The sequence below is a fragment of the Ursus americanus genome, chromosome 13 (genome assembly GCF_024610735.1).
Source record: "Ursus americanus isolate L20-20 chromosome 13, mUrsAme1.1.p, whole genome shotgun sequence".
NCBI lineage: Eukaryota > Metazoa > Chordata > Mammalia > Carnivora > Ursidae > Ursus > Ursus americanus.
Genome location: NC_142139.1, coordinates 39,787,253 through 39,803,350, shown reverse-complemented (window position 1 = coordinate 39,803,350; position 16,098 = coordinate 39,787,253). Strand labels below are relative to the sequence as shown.

General features: G+C 42.0%; 1 protein-coding gene across 2 annotated transcripts in view; it reads left to right on the top strand.

The window, feature by feature from the left end:
- Positions 1-3,288: 3,288 nt before the first annotated feature.
- SH3D19 (SH3 domain containing 19) overlaps positions 3,289-16,098 on the top strand; it is a 168,494-nt gene continuing 155,684 nt past the window's right edge. For both annotated transcript variants that reach the window (XM_045798840.2, XM_045798839.2), the window contains exon 1: positions 3,289-3,546. In XM_045798840.2, coding sequence (XP_045654796.2) covers positions 3,435-3,546 — 112 coding nt within the window. In that variant the 5' untranslated portion in view covers positions 3,289-3,434. The remainder of the gene's footprint in view (positions 3,547-16,098) is intronic.

Below are 16,098 nucleotides of genomic sequence, written 5' to 3'. Positions count from 1 at the left end.
AATTTTTGTGTGGACATATTTTCATTTCTTTTGGGTATATACCTACAAGTAGAACTGCTGCATTAAATGGTAACCCTATGTTTAACTTTTTGAAGAACTGCCACACTGTTTTGCAAAGTGGCTGTACCATTTTACATTCCCATCAGCTCCGTATGAGGGTTGTAATTTTTCTACATACTTATCAACACTTATTCTTGTCTATATTTTTATTTTAGCCATCCTGGGAGGTGTGAAGTGATGCTTCATTAAGGTTTTGACTTACATTTCCTTAATGACTAACGATGTTGAACATCTCTCATGTTCTTATTGGCCAAGTGTATATCTTCTTTGAAGAATGTCCATTTATTTATTTTAACTAGGCTCCATGCCCAGTGTGAAGCCCAAGGCAGGGCTTGAACTCACAACCCTGAGATCAAGACCTGAGCTGAGATCAAGAGTTGGATGCTCAACTGACTGAGCCACCCAGGTGCCCCAAGAATGTCCATTTTTAAGTTGGGCTAATTAAAAAAAAATTTTTTTTTAATTTTTAAATTTTTGAAAAAATTGTTGTGTTGTAAGTTCTTTATATAGTCCCTTATCATATATATGATTTTCAAACATTTTCTCACACTCTGAGGGCTGTCTTCTTATTTTCTTTCTTTTTTTTTTTTTTAGAGATTTTATTTATTTATTTGACAGAGAGAGACAGCCAGCGAGAGAGGGAACACAAGCAGGGGGAGGAGAGGAAGAAGCAGGCTCCTAGTGGAGGAGCCTGATGCGGGGCTTGATCCCAGAACGCTGGGATCACGCCCTGAGCCAAAGGCAGACACTTAACAATTGCGCCACCCAGGCGCCCCTGTCTTCTTAGTTTCTTAATGATGTCCTTTGAAGCACAAACGTTTTTAATTTTGGAGAGATCCAATTTACTTTTAGTTTTGTCACTTACACATTTCAGTGTCACCCTAACAAATGATTGCCTAAGCCAAGGTCACAGAAATTCAATCCTGTGTTTTCTTTGAGGAGCTTAATAGTTTTATGTCTTAAATTTAGATCTATGATCCTGTTTAAGTTAATTTTTGATATGGTAAGAAGTAGGGGTTCAAATTCATTCTTTAGCACATGAATATCCAGTTTTAAGGTAATTCCTTCTCCATTAAACTATCTTGGCACCCTTTGCTTAGGTCATATCTCTATTGTTTTGTGGTAAACTGGATAAATCTTTCTCTGTCACTGGAGAATAGGGAATATGTTTTTTTCATTTAAAATGAGAAAACCAGGTCACCTGGCTGGCTTAGCGGAGCATATGACCCTTGATCTTGGGGTCAAGAGTTCACGTTGGGTGTGGGGGTTAAGATGGTTAAGATGGTAAATTTTATGTTAAAAAATAAAAAAATAAAATGGGAAAACCAATTTGAAAAACACCTACCACAGGGCCTGAAAGTAAATATTTTTTCTGTCTTTTGAGTCTCCCTACAGCACTTAGTGTGGTATTTGGCACACAACAGTTTCCCTAAATGTTTGCTGAATGTAAAGTGGGCTTGAGCATGCATTCCAAAAGAAGGAGGTGGTTTCTGAAAACTCTGATTTCCAGAACCCCTAGGCCTTTTCAAACCAAGAATCTGAATAACAGCAGAGACTCACAGCAGTGACTCACAGCTCAGTGAAGTTGTGTTGTTGTCAGAGCAGGAGCCTTCCAGTGATTCCTCATCTTGAAGGTAAGTGACAAACAGGCTTTCACTTAAAGTAAACCCAAGCACTTAGAGCAACCCGACAGGTCCAGGACATTTTTCCCCTAGTTTAATTTCAAGTTCTCCAGATGTCTACTTATTTAACTGTGTATGCAATAATAAAATTCTAACTTGTGGATTTGACCTCAATTCCACAAAATCAACTGTGGTTCTTATCTGCCTAAAAGCAGAAAGATTTTCTCAGGCAGCAACAACCACTATTGAAAAGGCAAAGAAACTGCACTCAGGTACCACAGGCAATTCTATTTTCAGTGACCCTTTTCTCCCTTTCTTTTTCTCTCTCACACGCTGACATCAGGAACTCTTACAATCTCTCAGAAATAGAGCATGAAGCTGGAGATAAAGGCCTGCTCATTCCACCAGGGAGTTTCCTACAGGTTCATGTCCAGGCAATGTTCCTGCCTGTCCTTTCGGTATTTTTCTGAGATTCCAGGATCTGCCCCTTTCCGTGAGAACGTGTGTATGTGCAAATCCAGAACCTAAGGTGTGTACTATACAGATACACATAATAACTTTTTTACACCTTCTTTTCACCTTTGAAAATCATTCACAGGGGGCGGTCTCATAGCTAAGGGCTCCAAATTACAGTTTTTCACTCTGGCGCCAAATCACTTCTCTACAATTAATCAGGTAGGAGTCTCTTAAATACATTTCTTCTAGGGCTTGTGGCCACTTCGTAACCCTAAGGTAAGTAGAACCCAGCGAGGCTGGAATAAAAACAATTTTTAAAAATTAGACTTTATATTTTAGGTTCACAGCAAAATTGAGTGGAAGACTGAGATTTCACAAATAACCCCCTTGCACAGCTCCCCCCGCCCGCCCATCAACATCCAGGAGAGAGTGATCCATTTGTTACAATTGAAGAACCTATCCTGACACATCATAATCACCCAAAGCCCACAGTTTACATTGGGGTTCACTGGCTGTTGTACATGCCATGAGTTTGGACAAATGTATATTCATATGTATTCCCCGTTATAACATACAGAATCATTTCACTGCCCTAAAAATCCTGTGTTCCGGCAAGACTCCATTTAAAAGGGTGATATGAGAGGAAAAGAAAAAAAGCGTGCAGCCCAGAGGCTCGATCAAACTCCAAGTTTGTTTCCAAGTTCAGGGCTCCCAGCTGACGAAGTCTCTCCAAGTCCAGCCAAGGGAAGGTTGCTTCTCCCCCTCCTCCTCTTCCTTTGTTCAAGTGTCAAGCAAATGGGTTTCCTGTTGACACCGGAATATTGTGAAAGGGCAGGAAGAGGCCAAGCCACCTCCTCTTTCCCGGCTTCCTATCCCATTTATTTATTTTGTACACGTTTGTTTTGGTCGGGCGGGCGGTTCCAGCGTGTGGCTGTGGGGCGGCCCCAGCGGCGGTAACCCCTCCCCGAGGAGGCGAGGCCTGGCCACAGCCCGCCCCATCCCGGCTCCAACTCTGCGGGGCGGGGAAGGGAAGGAGGAAGGGGGAAGCGAGTGGGAGACTGAAAGCTGGGAGAAGGAGGCCGCTGGTGCGCCGCGAGGAGGCGGGGAAACCGGCCCGAGCCAGGCCGCTCCCCCGCGGGCTGCAGGTGGAGTCCGCAGAGGTAGCCGCTGCCGCTGCCGCCGCCGCCTCCCTCCGGGGCCCGAGGGCGCTGGCGTGGAGCGCCCGGTGCTTGCGGACCCGGCGCCAGGGCCCACGGCTCGCCCGCCGTTCCGGAGCTGCGCCTCCGCGCCTCGTCCATGGCTGAGGGCCGGCGGCGGGAGGACGAGGAGGAAGAGCTGCGCGAACGCCGCGAGTTCGGGGGCCCGCGCCGCGCCCGGGGCCGTGCGCTGTCGGGCCACTCGGCCGCAGGTGAGGGGCGTGGGGAGCGCGAGGGGGTGCGGGCGAGGAGGGGACCGAGGGCTGGGCGCCCCGGGGCCGCGCCGCTCCTGCCCGGGACGGCGGCCGCTCCCTCACCCGTCCGGCTGGGACCGGCATCTTCCACTCTGCGGGGGGAGACGCAGGGAGAGTGGCTTTTCCATCCTCATCCTCACTCTCGGGCCGAGCCCCCAGGAAATCCGAACTGGTGTCTGCCAGCTAGTGGTCCTGGAGCCGAAACGACAGAGGTTTCGTGCGCACTAAATCCAGGAGCTGCTGGCTTGAACTTGGTGGCCCGGGTGATTACTTATCTCCAGATGAGTCAGAGGCCGGTGCAGGATTCTCTGGGTCTAGCAGTCTCGGGGGACGACCCCTCCCGATGGGTTTGCCTGCCCGGCCGCTACCAGGTCGAACCGCGTGCTGAGAGTCAAGTCTGGTTGCGTGTCTCCTGAACTTCGGACCTTTGATTCTGCCCAACCCCCACCACCCGAGCTCACCAGTTATCTATAGCACTTGCTTTAGAGTTCTTTTGTGAGCCCCCTCAGTCCAGGATATAGCATGCCAAAAGGCAGTTCGTTTCGACCGAGACTCATTTTTGGGTCTGTAGTTACTTTTATGGTTTTGTGTTTTTGGGTGCACAAAGGCGGCTCGGATCAGTAGTTTGGAACTTAAGTGGAAGGGTAAGTGTAGATCCACACCCCTTCTCTGTTCCTGGGGCAGCTTTTCTACCAAACATGATGGAGAGGAAATTCTTTGGCCTCTGGTTCCAACTGGATTAGCTACGTATCTGCAAACTGGAGGGAAGAACAAACTTAGGGAGATGACAGCAGGAGGGAGAGAAGTGAGAAAGACTTAGAGGAGAAAGATTCATTAAAGCCTCTTTAGAAAATGGACCGTTGTAAACATTCCATCAAGTCATGGAGAAGCTTTACTATGGGGCTCCCTTTAACCCGAGGGAAAGTTGGAGAATTAAGAGAAGGTAACAGGTCTGTGGGGAACCAATGAGGGATGGAAAATGGGATGAAAGGAAAGAATTTAGTGGAACATAAAGGAAATAGTCACTTTGCTGTTGGTAGGATCTTGGAACCTTAAGAATAATTCTTGATGCCCATTACTAGGACTTTGCATCGAAATAAGGCATTTGACTTTCTGCGTGAACACCAGTTGTTTTGAAAGTAATTGATAGTTTTGTTCAGTATAATCCAGACTAATGAAATCATGGGCAATTGCTGGATATGAATTAATATTTCTTGCAAGAATACAATGAAAAAACTTTACAAAGATGTACCTCCATTGATTTGCTAATTTAAACAGTGTAGGCTGCCTTGGATTCCTATTACCTTCAGCAAAAAGCTTCACTTTCTCTTACAATGGACTGTAGTGTGAACAGTATTGGAGGTCAGACTAGATATGATCCAGATATATGTTCATCATTTAGTTGCAATATGTGTGTTTATCCCAAGCTTTTCTAGGTTCTGTGATAATACTTTGCTGGACATGACATTGTATATGTTTTCACTTAGAAATTGGTGTTTGCAGTTTCTTTCTTTTTTTTTTTTTTAAAGATTTTATTTATTTATTTGACAGAAATAGAGACAGCCAGTGAGAGAGGGAACACAAGCAGGGGGAGTGGGAGAGGAAGAAGCAGGCTCATAACGGAGGAGCCTGATGTGGGGCTCGATCCCAGAACGCTGGGATCACGCCCTGAGCTGAAGGCAGACGCTTAACCGCTGTGCCACCCAGGCGCCCCGTGTTTGCAGTTTCTAACCATGTAGTATGCCCTGTTTCCATTAAGGGGTGAGGGACAGAAATATTATGGAGTGGGCAGAGGGTTAAACTTGAAACAATTGGTCTTCTTTTTTTTTTGGGATACATTATTTAATACTTCACATTTCTTTACAGGCTGTGCTCCTCTTTCCCGTCATTAGTTCACATGTTTTCAGACACCATTGCATTCCTTACCAAGCTTGGGCATTTGTTAGTTGGATTTGTGCTAGATGTTGTGCTCTGTCCAAGTGAGAGAGTGAACTGACCCAGAAGCTTCGTGTTTCTTCTGCTTATTGTCTGTCTTTCTAATCTTTCGCCTCTCTGGTTCTCACTGCTTCCTTCTTCCCCCACCATTTTACAATCTAGGTTTTCTTTTTCTTTGATCTCCCATAACTTGACACCATACATCTGGGTTTTATGGACTGAGGGAGTCTGTGAACTCCTCTTCCTGCTAAATGTAGGTGTGGTTGTGAAGATGTGTTTATTTTTGCAATATACATTCAGAAGAGTGTATAAAGCCCATAAATTATAAAGTGAAACTCTTGTAACCTGTATCCAAATCAGGAAATAGAATATTGTCAGTTCCCTAGAAGCTGACTCTGATCTCTCAGAAGTGGCATGGCCTCTTCTTTCCTCTTGAGGGAACTACTTTTTTTGACTTTTGTGATAATTATTTCCTTGCTTTTCTGTACAGTCTTACCTGTATGCATATGCATCCCTATATAGTATTACTTAGTTTACCTATTTTAAAGCTTCATATGAGTGGAACCATCCCGTCTGTGTTCTTTAGTGTTACGCTTTTTTCACTCAATACTGTTTGTAGGATTTATCCATGTTGTTATATGCAGCTATAGCTTATTTTCATTGCTTAAATATATCACCCTTTTTGTCTATCATTTTTTATTGATTTGTTGGCGTTTTTACAAAGGAATCTGAACTTTTGTTGGTGGCATGTGTTGTAAATAACGTCCACTTGGGCTTATTTTTAAAATTTCCTTTATGGTTTCTTTTGAAGTGGAAATTCTTAATTTTAACGTAGGTGTATTTATGAATCTTTCTTTATAGTGTCCCTCTTCCCTTGCTGTGCCCCTTGATTAAGAATGCTTTCCCTACCCCAAGGTCATGAAGATATTTTCCTAATCCTCTATTTCACGAAAGTTTTGTAGCTTTCTTTGTGGAGAGATACCGTAGTTTCATCAGACTCTCAAAAGGGTCTGAGACCTTCTGACTCACCTTCAACATTTTTATATTGTTTCACCGAAGGACAGAGAATACACAATTCTAGGACCTCCCCTAATCACCAGGAAGAGTGGTAGGCATTAACAGGGTTTAATAAATACTAAATAAATTTATTTTTCCATATGTTGACGACTTTATGGTAAACTCTGGAAGCACTGCTATAACTGAGTAAAATAAGTAATATTGTCAGTATGAGGGCACAGAATAAAATTCTTGTTCACCATGAATCAGATGTTTCTTATCCCTTGTGAGGTGAGTATTATTTTCTCCATTTTATAATTGAAAAGATTCAGGCTCAGAAGTATTGAAGCAACTTGCCCAGGATACATCAGCTAGTAAACGATAGAATGGGGGCTTGAATCCATGTCTTTTTGACCTGAAAGTCCATGTTTTTCCAAGCTATCCCACTGGCTGCTAATAAAAGTCAGTTGCTATTAATGCTCCACGTGTTTATACCTGTATGTTGCTTGTTATATTTTACAGATACTTTACATTTATTTGATGCTTTTCTGCTGAGGAAGGGCTTTCACAACGTCCTTTAACTTGATTCTTACAAATAACCTGAGAGGGAAGCGGGTATGTTTTGTTATTCCCATTTTAAAGACAAGTAAATTGAGGGGTGCCTGGGTATCTCAGTTGGTTAAGCATCTGCCTTCGGCTCAGGTCATGATCCCAGGATCCTGGGATTGAGCCCCACATGGGGCTCCCTGCTCAGTGGGGGAGCCTGCTTTTCCCTCTCCCTCTGCTCCCCTCCTCCTTGCTAGTGTGTGCGCTCGCTCGCTAGCTCACTCACTGTCACTCTATCTCAAAAAAATAAAATCTTAAAAAAAAATAAAGACAAGTAAATTGAAACTCAGAAATGGTGGAAGACTTAGTCTAATACAAGTAGTAGGTATAGCTGACCTCAGTTACCTCTACTGAGTGTTTGACGTCATAAACTGTAGTTTTTTTGAGTTGATTCATGGGACATACCAGGTCATATGGCCCAGTTTGCAGTTGTCTAAAAAATTGAAGAGACTTATTTTAAGTCCCGTGGAAGCTATAGATACATTTATATGTTGTTTAAAGATCCTGCATTCACCAAATCTTTAAGAAGACCTGTGAGGGGTGCCTGGGTGGCTTAGTCAGTTAAGTGGTTAAGTTCTGCCTTCTGCTCACCTCATGATCTCAGGATCCTGGGATCAAGCCCTGCATGGGGGGCTCCCCACTCATTGGGGAGTCTGCTTATCCCTTTATCTCTCCCTCTGCCCCTGCCACTTGTGCTCTCTCTCTCAATTAAATAAAATCTTAAGAAACCTGTCTAGCTATCCTCATTAGCATGATATATGCAAAATGGTATAGAAAATACAGGGACTATAAAAAGATTTATAAAATAGGATCCCTGCTTTAAAAGAACATGTCATAGGATTAAGGAAGGTAAGGCTGATACACTTTACTTTTATTTTGTTTAAAAGTAATTCTAGTATAATTAATGTAGTGTTATGTTAGTTTCAGGTGTACAATATAGACAATTCTGTACATCACCCAGTGCTCATCACGACAGGTGCACTCCTTAATCCCTATCACCTATTTCACCCATCTGCCCTCCCACTTCCCCTCTGGTAACCCCCAGTTCACTATTTTTGTTGTTGTTCTCTATATTTAAGAGTCTTTTTTTGTCTCTCTTCTTTGTTCGCTTGTTTTGTTTCTTAAATTCCACACGTGAGTGAAATCATATGGTATTTGTCTTTGACTTACTTCACTTAGCAGTATACTCTCGAGCTCATCCATGTCCTTGCAAATGGCAAGATTTCATTTTTTGATGGCTGAATAATATTCCGTTGTATGTATATATCATATCTTCTTTATCCATTCATTGTCGGTGGACAGTTGGGCTCCTTCCATGTCTTGGCTATTGTAAATAATGCTGCTATAAATATTAGGGTGCATGCATCCCCTTGAATTAGTGTTCTGGTATCCTTTGGGTAAATACCGAGTAGTGGAATGACTGAATCATAGGGTAATCCTATTTTTAATTTTTTAAGGAACCTCTAGGACTGTTTTCCACAGTGGCTTCACCAGTTTGAATTCCCACCAGCAGTGCAAGAGAGTTCCCTTTTCTCCACATCCTTACCAACACTCGTATCTTGTGTTGTTGAGTTTAACCATTCTGACAGGTGCGAGGTGATATCTCATTGTGATTTAGGTATGCATTTCCCTGATATTTAGTGATGTTGAGCATCTTTTCATGTCTGTTGGCCATCTGTAGGTCTTCTTTGGAGAAATGTTTATTCATGTCTCTGCCCATTTTTAATTGGATTATTTCTGTTTTTAGTGTTGAGTTGTAGGAGTTCTTTATATATTTTGGATACTATATTGGATAGGTCATTTGCAAGTATCTTCTCCCGTTCAGTAGGTTGCCTTTTAGTTTTGTTGATTGTTTCTTTGCTGTGCAGAAACTTTTTATTTTGATGTAGTCCCAGTAGTTTGGTTTTTTTTGGGGGAGGGGGTGCTTTTTTTTTTTTGGTGGGTTTATTTGCTTTCATTTCCCTTACTCCCGGAGGTATATACAGTGATATGTTGCTAAGGCCAATGTCAGAGAAATTACTGCCTGTGCTCTCTTCTAGGATTTTTATGGTTTCACTTCTACAATAGGTCTTTAATCCATTTTGAGTTTATTTTTTGTGTATAGTGTAAGAAAATGGTCCGGTTTCACTTTTTTGCATGTAGCTGTCCAGTTTCCCCAGCACCATTTGTTGAAGAGACTTTTTCCCCACTGCATATTCTTGCCTCCTTTGTTGTAGATTAATTGACCGTGTAATCGTGGGTTTATATCTGAGCTCTCTATTCTTTTCCATTGATCTGTATCTTTTTTTGTGCCAGTACCATACTATTTTGATTACTACAGGTTTGGTAGTATATCTTGAAATCTGGGAATGTGATACTTCCAGTTTTGTTCTTTTTCTAAGCTTGCTTTGGCTATTCAGGCTCTTTTGTGGTTCTATACAAATTTTAGGATCATTTGTTCTAGTTGTGAAAAATGCTCTTGGTATTTTGATAGAGATCGCATTAAATCTGTAGATTGCATTGGGTAATATGGACTTTTTTTTTTTTTAAGATTTATTTATTTGAGAGAGGGAGAGGGAGGGGGAGAGAGCAAGAGCCTGCAGTCCCCAGGCGCGGGGCAGAGCGGGGAGAGAGAGAATCCCAATCAGGAGCCATGGAGCCTGCTGCAGGGCTGGATGGCACAACTCTGAGATCATGACCTGAGCCAAAATCAAGAGTCGAATGCTTAACTGACTGAGTCACTCAGGTGCGCCTAATAGGGACATTTTAACAGTGTTTGTTCTTCCAGTCCATGAGTATGGACTATCTTTTCATTTGTTTGTGTCATCTTTGATTTCTTTCACCAGTGTTTTATAGTTCTCAGAGACAGGTTTTTTACCCCTTAAGTTTTTACCTATTTTATTATTTTTGGTATAATTGTAAATAGAATTGTTTTAATTTCTCTTTCTGCTACTTCATTATTAGTGTATAGAAATACAACAGATTCCTGTATATTGATTTTACATCCTGCTACCTTACTGAATTTGTTTATCAGCTCCGGTAATTTTTTGGTGGAGTCTTTAGGGTTTTCTGTATAGAGTATCATGTCATATGCAAATAGTGAAAGTTTTATTTCTTCCTTACCAATTTGGATGCCTTTTATTTCTTTTTGTTGTATGATTGCCGTGGCTAGGACTTCAGTACTATGTTGAATAAAAGTGGTAAGAGTAGACATCTTTGCCTTGTTACTAATCTTAGGGGAAAAGCTCTGTTTTTTCCCCATTAAGTATGATGTTAGCTGTGGGTTTTTCATATATGGCCTTTATTATGTTGAGGTATGTTCTCTCTAAACCTAACTTCGTTGAGGGTTTTTATCATGAATGGATGTTGTACTTTGTCAAATGCTTTTTCTGCATTTGTTGAAATGATTATATGGTTTTTATCCTTTCTCTTGTGGAAGTGATGTATCATGTTGATTGATTTGTGAATATTGAACCAAACCACCCCCTTGCATCCCAGGAATAAATCCCACCTGATCAGAGTGAATGATATTTTTTAATGTATTATGGATTTCGTTTGCTAATATTTTATTGAGGATTTTTGCATCTAGGTTCATCAGAGGTACTGGCCTACAGTTCTTTTTTTTGCAGTTGTCTTGATCTGGTTTTGGTGTCAGGGTAATGCTGGCCTCATAGAATGAACGTGGAGGCTCTCCTCCCTCTTCTGTTTTTTTTTTGGAACTGTTTGAGAGAATAGGTATTAACTCCTCTTTAAATGTTTGGTAGAATTCACCTGGGAAGCCGGCTGGTCCTGGACTTTTGTTTGTTGGGCGTTTTTTGATTACTGATTCAGTTTTATTGCTGGTAATCAGTCTGTTCAAGTCTTCTATTTCTTCCTGCTTCAGTTTTGGGAGGTTATAGGTTTCTGGGAATTTATCCATGTCTTCTAGGCTAATACATTTTAATGAAGATAAATAAGAATATAAAGTAGTTCACGATGATTACCAAGGGGACTTTAGCAAGAGAACCAAACTGTCATGGTTCATTTTTTCTTACTAACTGTGTGACCTTGAGAGTGTTACCTAACCTCTTTGTGTTTCTATTCCTTAATTTGTAAAATGGGAATATTAATAAAGTCTATTGCATAGAATTTTAGGATTACATGAATTAGTATAGCTAATACCCTCAGAACATGGCTAGGCACATAGTGAATACCTATAAAGTTATTAGTGTTTATTTATTTATACTTTTGTTATTGTTAAAATAGCTGACACTTAGCTGAATCCACATTTTTCTTCATTTGGGAGAAGTTATGGGGTTTCAGTTGGTGGAGAAGGAGGTAAACCTGCATCATCAGCATTTCTCTTTTCTTTTCTTTTCTTTCAAGATTTTATTTAATTATTTGACACAGAGAGAGGCAGCAAGAGAGGGAATACAAGCAGGGGGAGTGGGAGAGGGAGAAGCAGGCCTCCCGCTGAGCAGGGAGCCCAAGGTGGGGCTAGATCCCAGAGACGCCTAATGACGCCCAGATCCCAGGCACCCCAAGTATTTCTTAATCTAATGTAGTTGCTTTGCTTTGGAGTTCATGCATCTTTTAGAAATACATCAATTTTACAAGACCCCCAAAGACTGAGTGGAGTTGTTCATTTGACATTCCTTGCCCCATACAGAATTTTAACGTGTCTTGTACTGACCTTTACCTTTTATTCATCATTACAAATGAAAAGCTCATTCTTGCTTTTCATGTCGTTCAGAGTTAACCAGGGTGCATCTCTTCATTCTTCTTTTTGTTAAATTTTGACGCTGTTCATTGGTGCTTCTAACTTCATTGGCACATTATATTCTGAGGGCAACATACTGTGTTTTCCCTTAGATCATTTCAGCTTTGCATTCAGTGGTACTTTGAAACTAATCCTCTGAACACTTGGGTTTTAATCAAGTCTCTATCAATTAGCTTTAGCCTCTAGCAATTTACAGCATGTGTCTGGGCCTTGGTTTTTGCTTTATTAATTGAAAGGATGAGGCTTCCAACTTTACACTTGGTTCTAGGAGATGAGAAGAAAACTTCTGACTTGGTTTATAGAAGTTTGCCAAAGTGTGAGATAAAATCTTGGGCAGGTTTCTCTGGGCTGCTTGTGAAGTGCTCTGTTGATGAGGGAGAAGCGAAAAGTGCGAAGCTCAATAGATACTCCCTCACCTGGAGAGAGCAGTTCCATTACCTTAAGTTGTCCTGCAGGCTCCAGACAGGAGCTCCACTGATAAAGTGATGATCCACTTTGAAAATGGAAAACATGAGATGTGTTCTAGGGAATTTATAGTAAGGAGGCACATAGTGAATACCTATAAAGTTATTAGTGTTTATTCTTTATGTATACTTTTATTATTGTTCAAATAGCTGACACTTAGCTGAATCCACATTTTTCTTCATTAGGGGGAGGTTATGGGGTTTCAGTTGGTGGAGAAGGAGGAGGTAAACCTGCGTCATCAGCATTTCTTAGGAGGTAGGTATTATGGGAATGTTATCAATTAAGTACAAGATGAAAAAAATGCATGTTCAGTAGCTTCAGAGCACAGAAGGGGGGTTAAGGTTGGAGAGGATCGCTGGATATAGCCTGACACAAGGAGGAAGGTGGCCTGCCTTCTTGTTTACGAGGAGGTAGAAATCAGTTCCTGTCTCGCATTAACTGTACGCCTCATCTTCAGGAGCTCTAAGCTTGCCTTTGGGGTGGGAATGGGTGTATGGGGGCATTGGGTGGCACAGGCTGTAGACCATCTTATCTTTTTTTTTTTTTTTTAAAGATTTATTTATTTGAGAGCGAGAACACGGGTGAGTGAGAGAAAGTGGGGGGCAGGGCAGAGGGAGAGGGAGAGAATCTCAAACAGACTCCACACTGAGCATGGAGTCTGATGCAGGGCTCGATCCCACAACCCTGAGATCATGACCTGAGCTGAAATCAAGAGTCTCAACTGACTGAGCCACCCAGGCACCCCTCTTTTTAAATAAACTTTGTTTTTTATTCTTTTTAAAAATTTTTAGAAAGATTTTATGTATTTGTTTGTCGGGGGTAGAGAGAGAGAGAGTGTGTGTGCAGAAGCCAGGGGAGTGGCAGGCAGATGGAGAAGCAGACTCCCCACTGAGCAGGGAGCCTGATGCAGGGTTTGAGCCCAGGACCCTGGGATCATGACTGAGCCAAAGGCAGACACTTAACTGACTGAGCCACACAGGTGTCCCTAAACTTTGTTTTTTAGAATAGTTTTAGATTTATAGAAAAATTGTGAAGATAGTACATAGAGTTCCCATATACTCACATCCCGTTTCCCCTGTTATTTACATCTTAACCAATGTTGATATTAACTAAAATTCATACTTATTCAGATTTTCTTAGCATTTACCTCATTCCTTCTTGTTTTGCAGGATCCCATCTAAAATACCATATTACATGTAGTTGTTCTATCTCCTTGGGCTGTCCTCGGCTCTGATAGTTTCAAGGATTTTCCTTGTTTTTGATGGCCGTGACAGTGCTGAGGGTTACTGGTCAGGTATTTTGTAGGATGTCAGTCTTGGGTTTTGTCTGATATGTTTTTCTCATGTTTAGAGTGGAGCTATGGGTGTTTGGGAGGTATGAATGCCTGCCACATTTTTATTGTATATTAAGTATACATAATGAGCATCATTTTTCGGTGTTGATGTTGATCTTGATCGTTTAGCTGAGTTCGTATTTGTCAGGTTTCTCAACTTCAAGGTTACTCTACCCACCCCCAAACCCCTTTCCATCCTGTAGGAAGTGGAGGAAATCACTGTGCACAGCCCACACTTAAGGAGGAAGAAGTTATGCTCTAACTTCTTGAGGGCATAGTATCTACATCATTTTTTTGGAATTCCTCTGCATGGGAGACCATTCTTTTTTTACTGTCTCCTTCATTTCTTGAGGCTCTCTAAACATATGCATTGGGGGTGTCTTTGGACCCTGCCTTTGGAGGGAATGTAGGCTCAATTCCTGAACCCTAATTCTGCCCAGAATATCTGGTATGTGCTGATGTCAGGCACATAATTTCATTTCATAATTAGAAAGGAAAGGCACAAAATAACATGTGTCTGATCGAGGTGACCTGTGATTAAAACTCATTCATACTAGAGGATCAGCAGGTACAAAGGACTAATATGAGTTGTGTTTCAGTTTGGATATGGAGAGGAAGTTAGAGTACGACAGGAATTTGGAAAAGCGCTGGACTAGGATAATCAGATAACAAAGAGTTAATATTTATTGTGCAGTGGGTATCAGCTACTATTGTGGTTGTTTTACATTTCGTCCTCATGCCAATCCTATGAGGTAGGTGTGACGATTCCCTTCAAGTTTACAGGTGAGGAATGCGAGACCTATGAGGGGGTAAGTTATCCACTCAAGGTCACACAGCTAGGAAGTGACAGACTCTCCTAGTTGCCTACCTAGTATTCTTCTCCTTCTTTCTTAGTCAGTGGAACCCTCTGCTGCCAAATGTGGCAATGTGCCCACCTATGAAATGACTTCTACCAGCTTACTAATGAGATGCAAGTAAAAGTTGAGTGGGGTTTCTAGGAAAGTGCTTTAAAGAGGGGACACAGGGGTGGGGGCGCCTGGGTGGCTCAGTCGGTTAAGCATCTGCCTTCGGCTCAGGTCATGATCCCCGGGTCCTGGGATCGAGCCCTGTGTCTGGTTCCCTGCTTAGCGGTGAGTCTGCTTCTCCCTCTTCCTCTGCTTCTCTGCCCACTCATTCTCTCTCTCAAATAAATAAATAAAATCTTAAAAAAAAAAAGGGGGGGGGACTCAGCTGCACAGAATATCCTTTTGCCCTTCCTTCCCTCTCCTACCAGGAATAAGGAGCCGTAGCTCCCAGCAGCCATCCTGGCCATGAGGTTACCTTGAGGATGGAAGCCGTGCACTGAGAATGGTGGAGCAGAAAAATAGCTGGACTCTCACTTAGTTCCTAGTGACAACAGAGTCATCGTACGAGGTTTTGATTGCCTGGCTCCTTTATTTGAGAAAATATAAACTATCTGGTTTAAGTCACTGTTATCTTAGGCCTGTACAGCTACCAGTTGAATGCAGTTCCTGACTGATACAAATTCTAATTTGATCTTTCTTTCTCTCTTTACCACCAGGCTTAATGCATTTTGGTAACATGAGGTTACCTTAGGATACCTAGATTCTTGTTACTGTTTTGTTCTTTATTATAATGTGACCACTGAAAATTCACTTACAGCACCCCCCCCCCGGCTTTGCGTCTTTTGAAAGGGAATTATTCATTCTCTGCTTTATAAGTTTATTCTAGGGAAGGTGCTTGTGAACTTCCAAGTTCTCCTGTTGTGTGATGAATAGTTCTTGAAGAGGGTCACGGTCTTCCTAGGACAAGTTGAAGGGTACTGAAAAGGAAACCTGTAGGATCTGAGAACAGTTTCCTGATGTTGTCATTTTGCTTATTGCCAGGTCAGAGTATTTCTCAGGGAACAAATAAATGGAAGCTGTGACGGGAGGTGATTTTTGTCCCTCCTCTGCTGCATAGGAGCAGGTTAACAATTGTATTGCTGATGAGCCCTACAATGCATGCCAGGCCTGCCGCTTAGGATTCAGAGTTCATTTGTGTTCGATATGGCTGCCTTCATTTTACTGGAGCATTGTTTCCTGAAGATACATTAAGCAAGGAATCACTATACTGGAAGATAACTAAATGCTTTTTCTCTGAGAGCTGGCCAAGAACAAGGGGCGCAGAAGACAAGGTTTGCATAACATGTGGGGAATTAGTTTTTCTAGCAATAAAAATCATCATTTCCAAATAGTCCTTTGAAACTCGTACAGAGATGTTGGCAAAAAACTGGAAGGCCCCTCAGCATGGGGCTGCTCATGTAAATGATCCCTTTATTTCCCCAGAAGGACCCCCCCCTCTACACACACTAGTTCAGTGGAGATAACTGGAGCTCTGGGATCATAAAGTACAGTTGTGTTACTCAGTTGAGGTATAACTCTCACCAGTGGAGGCT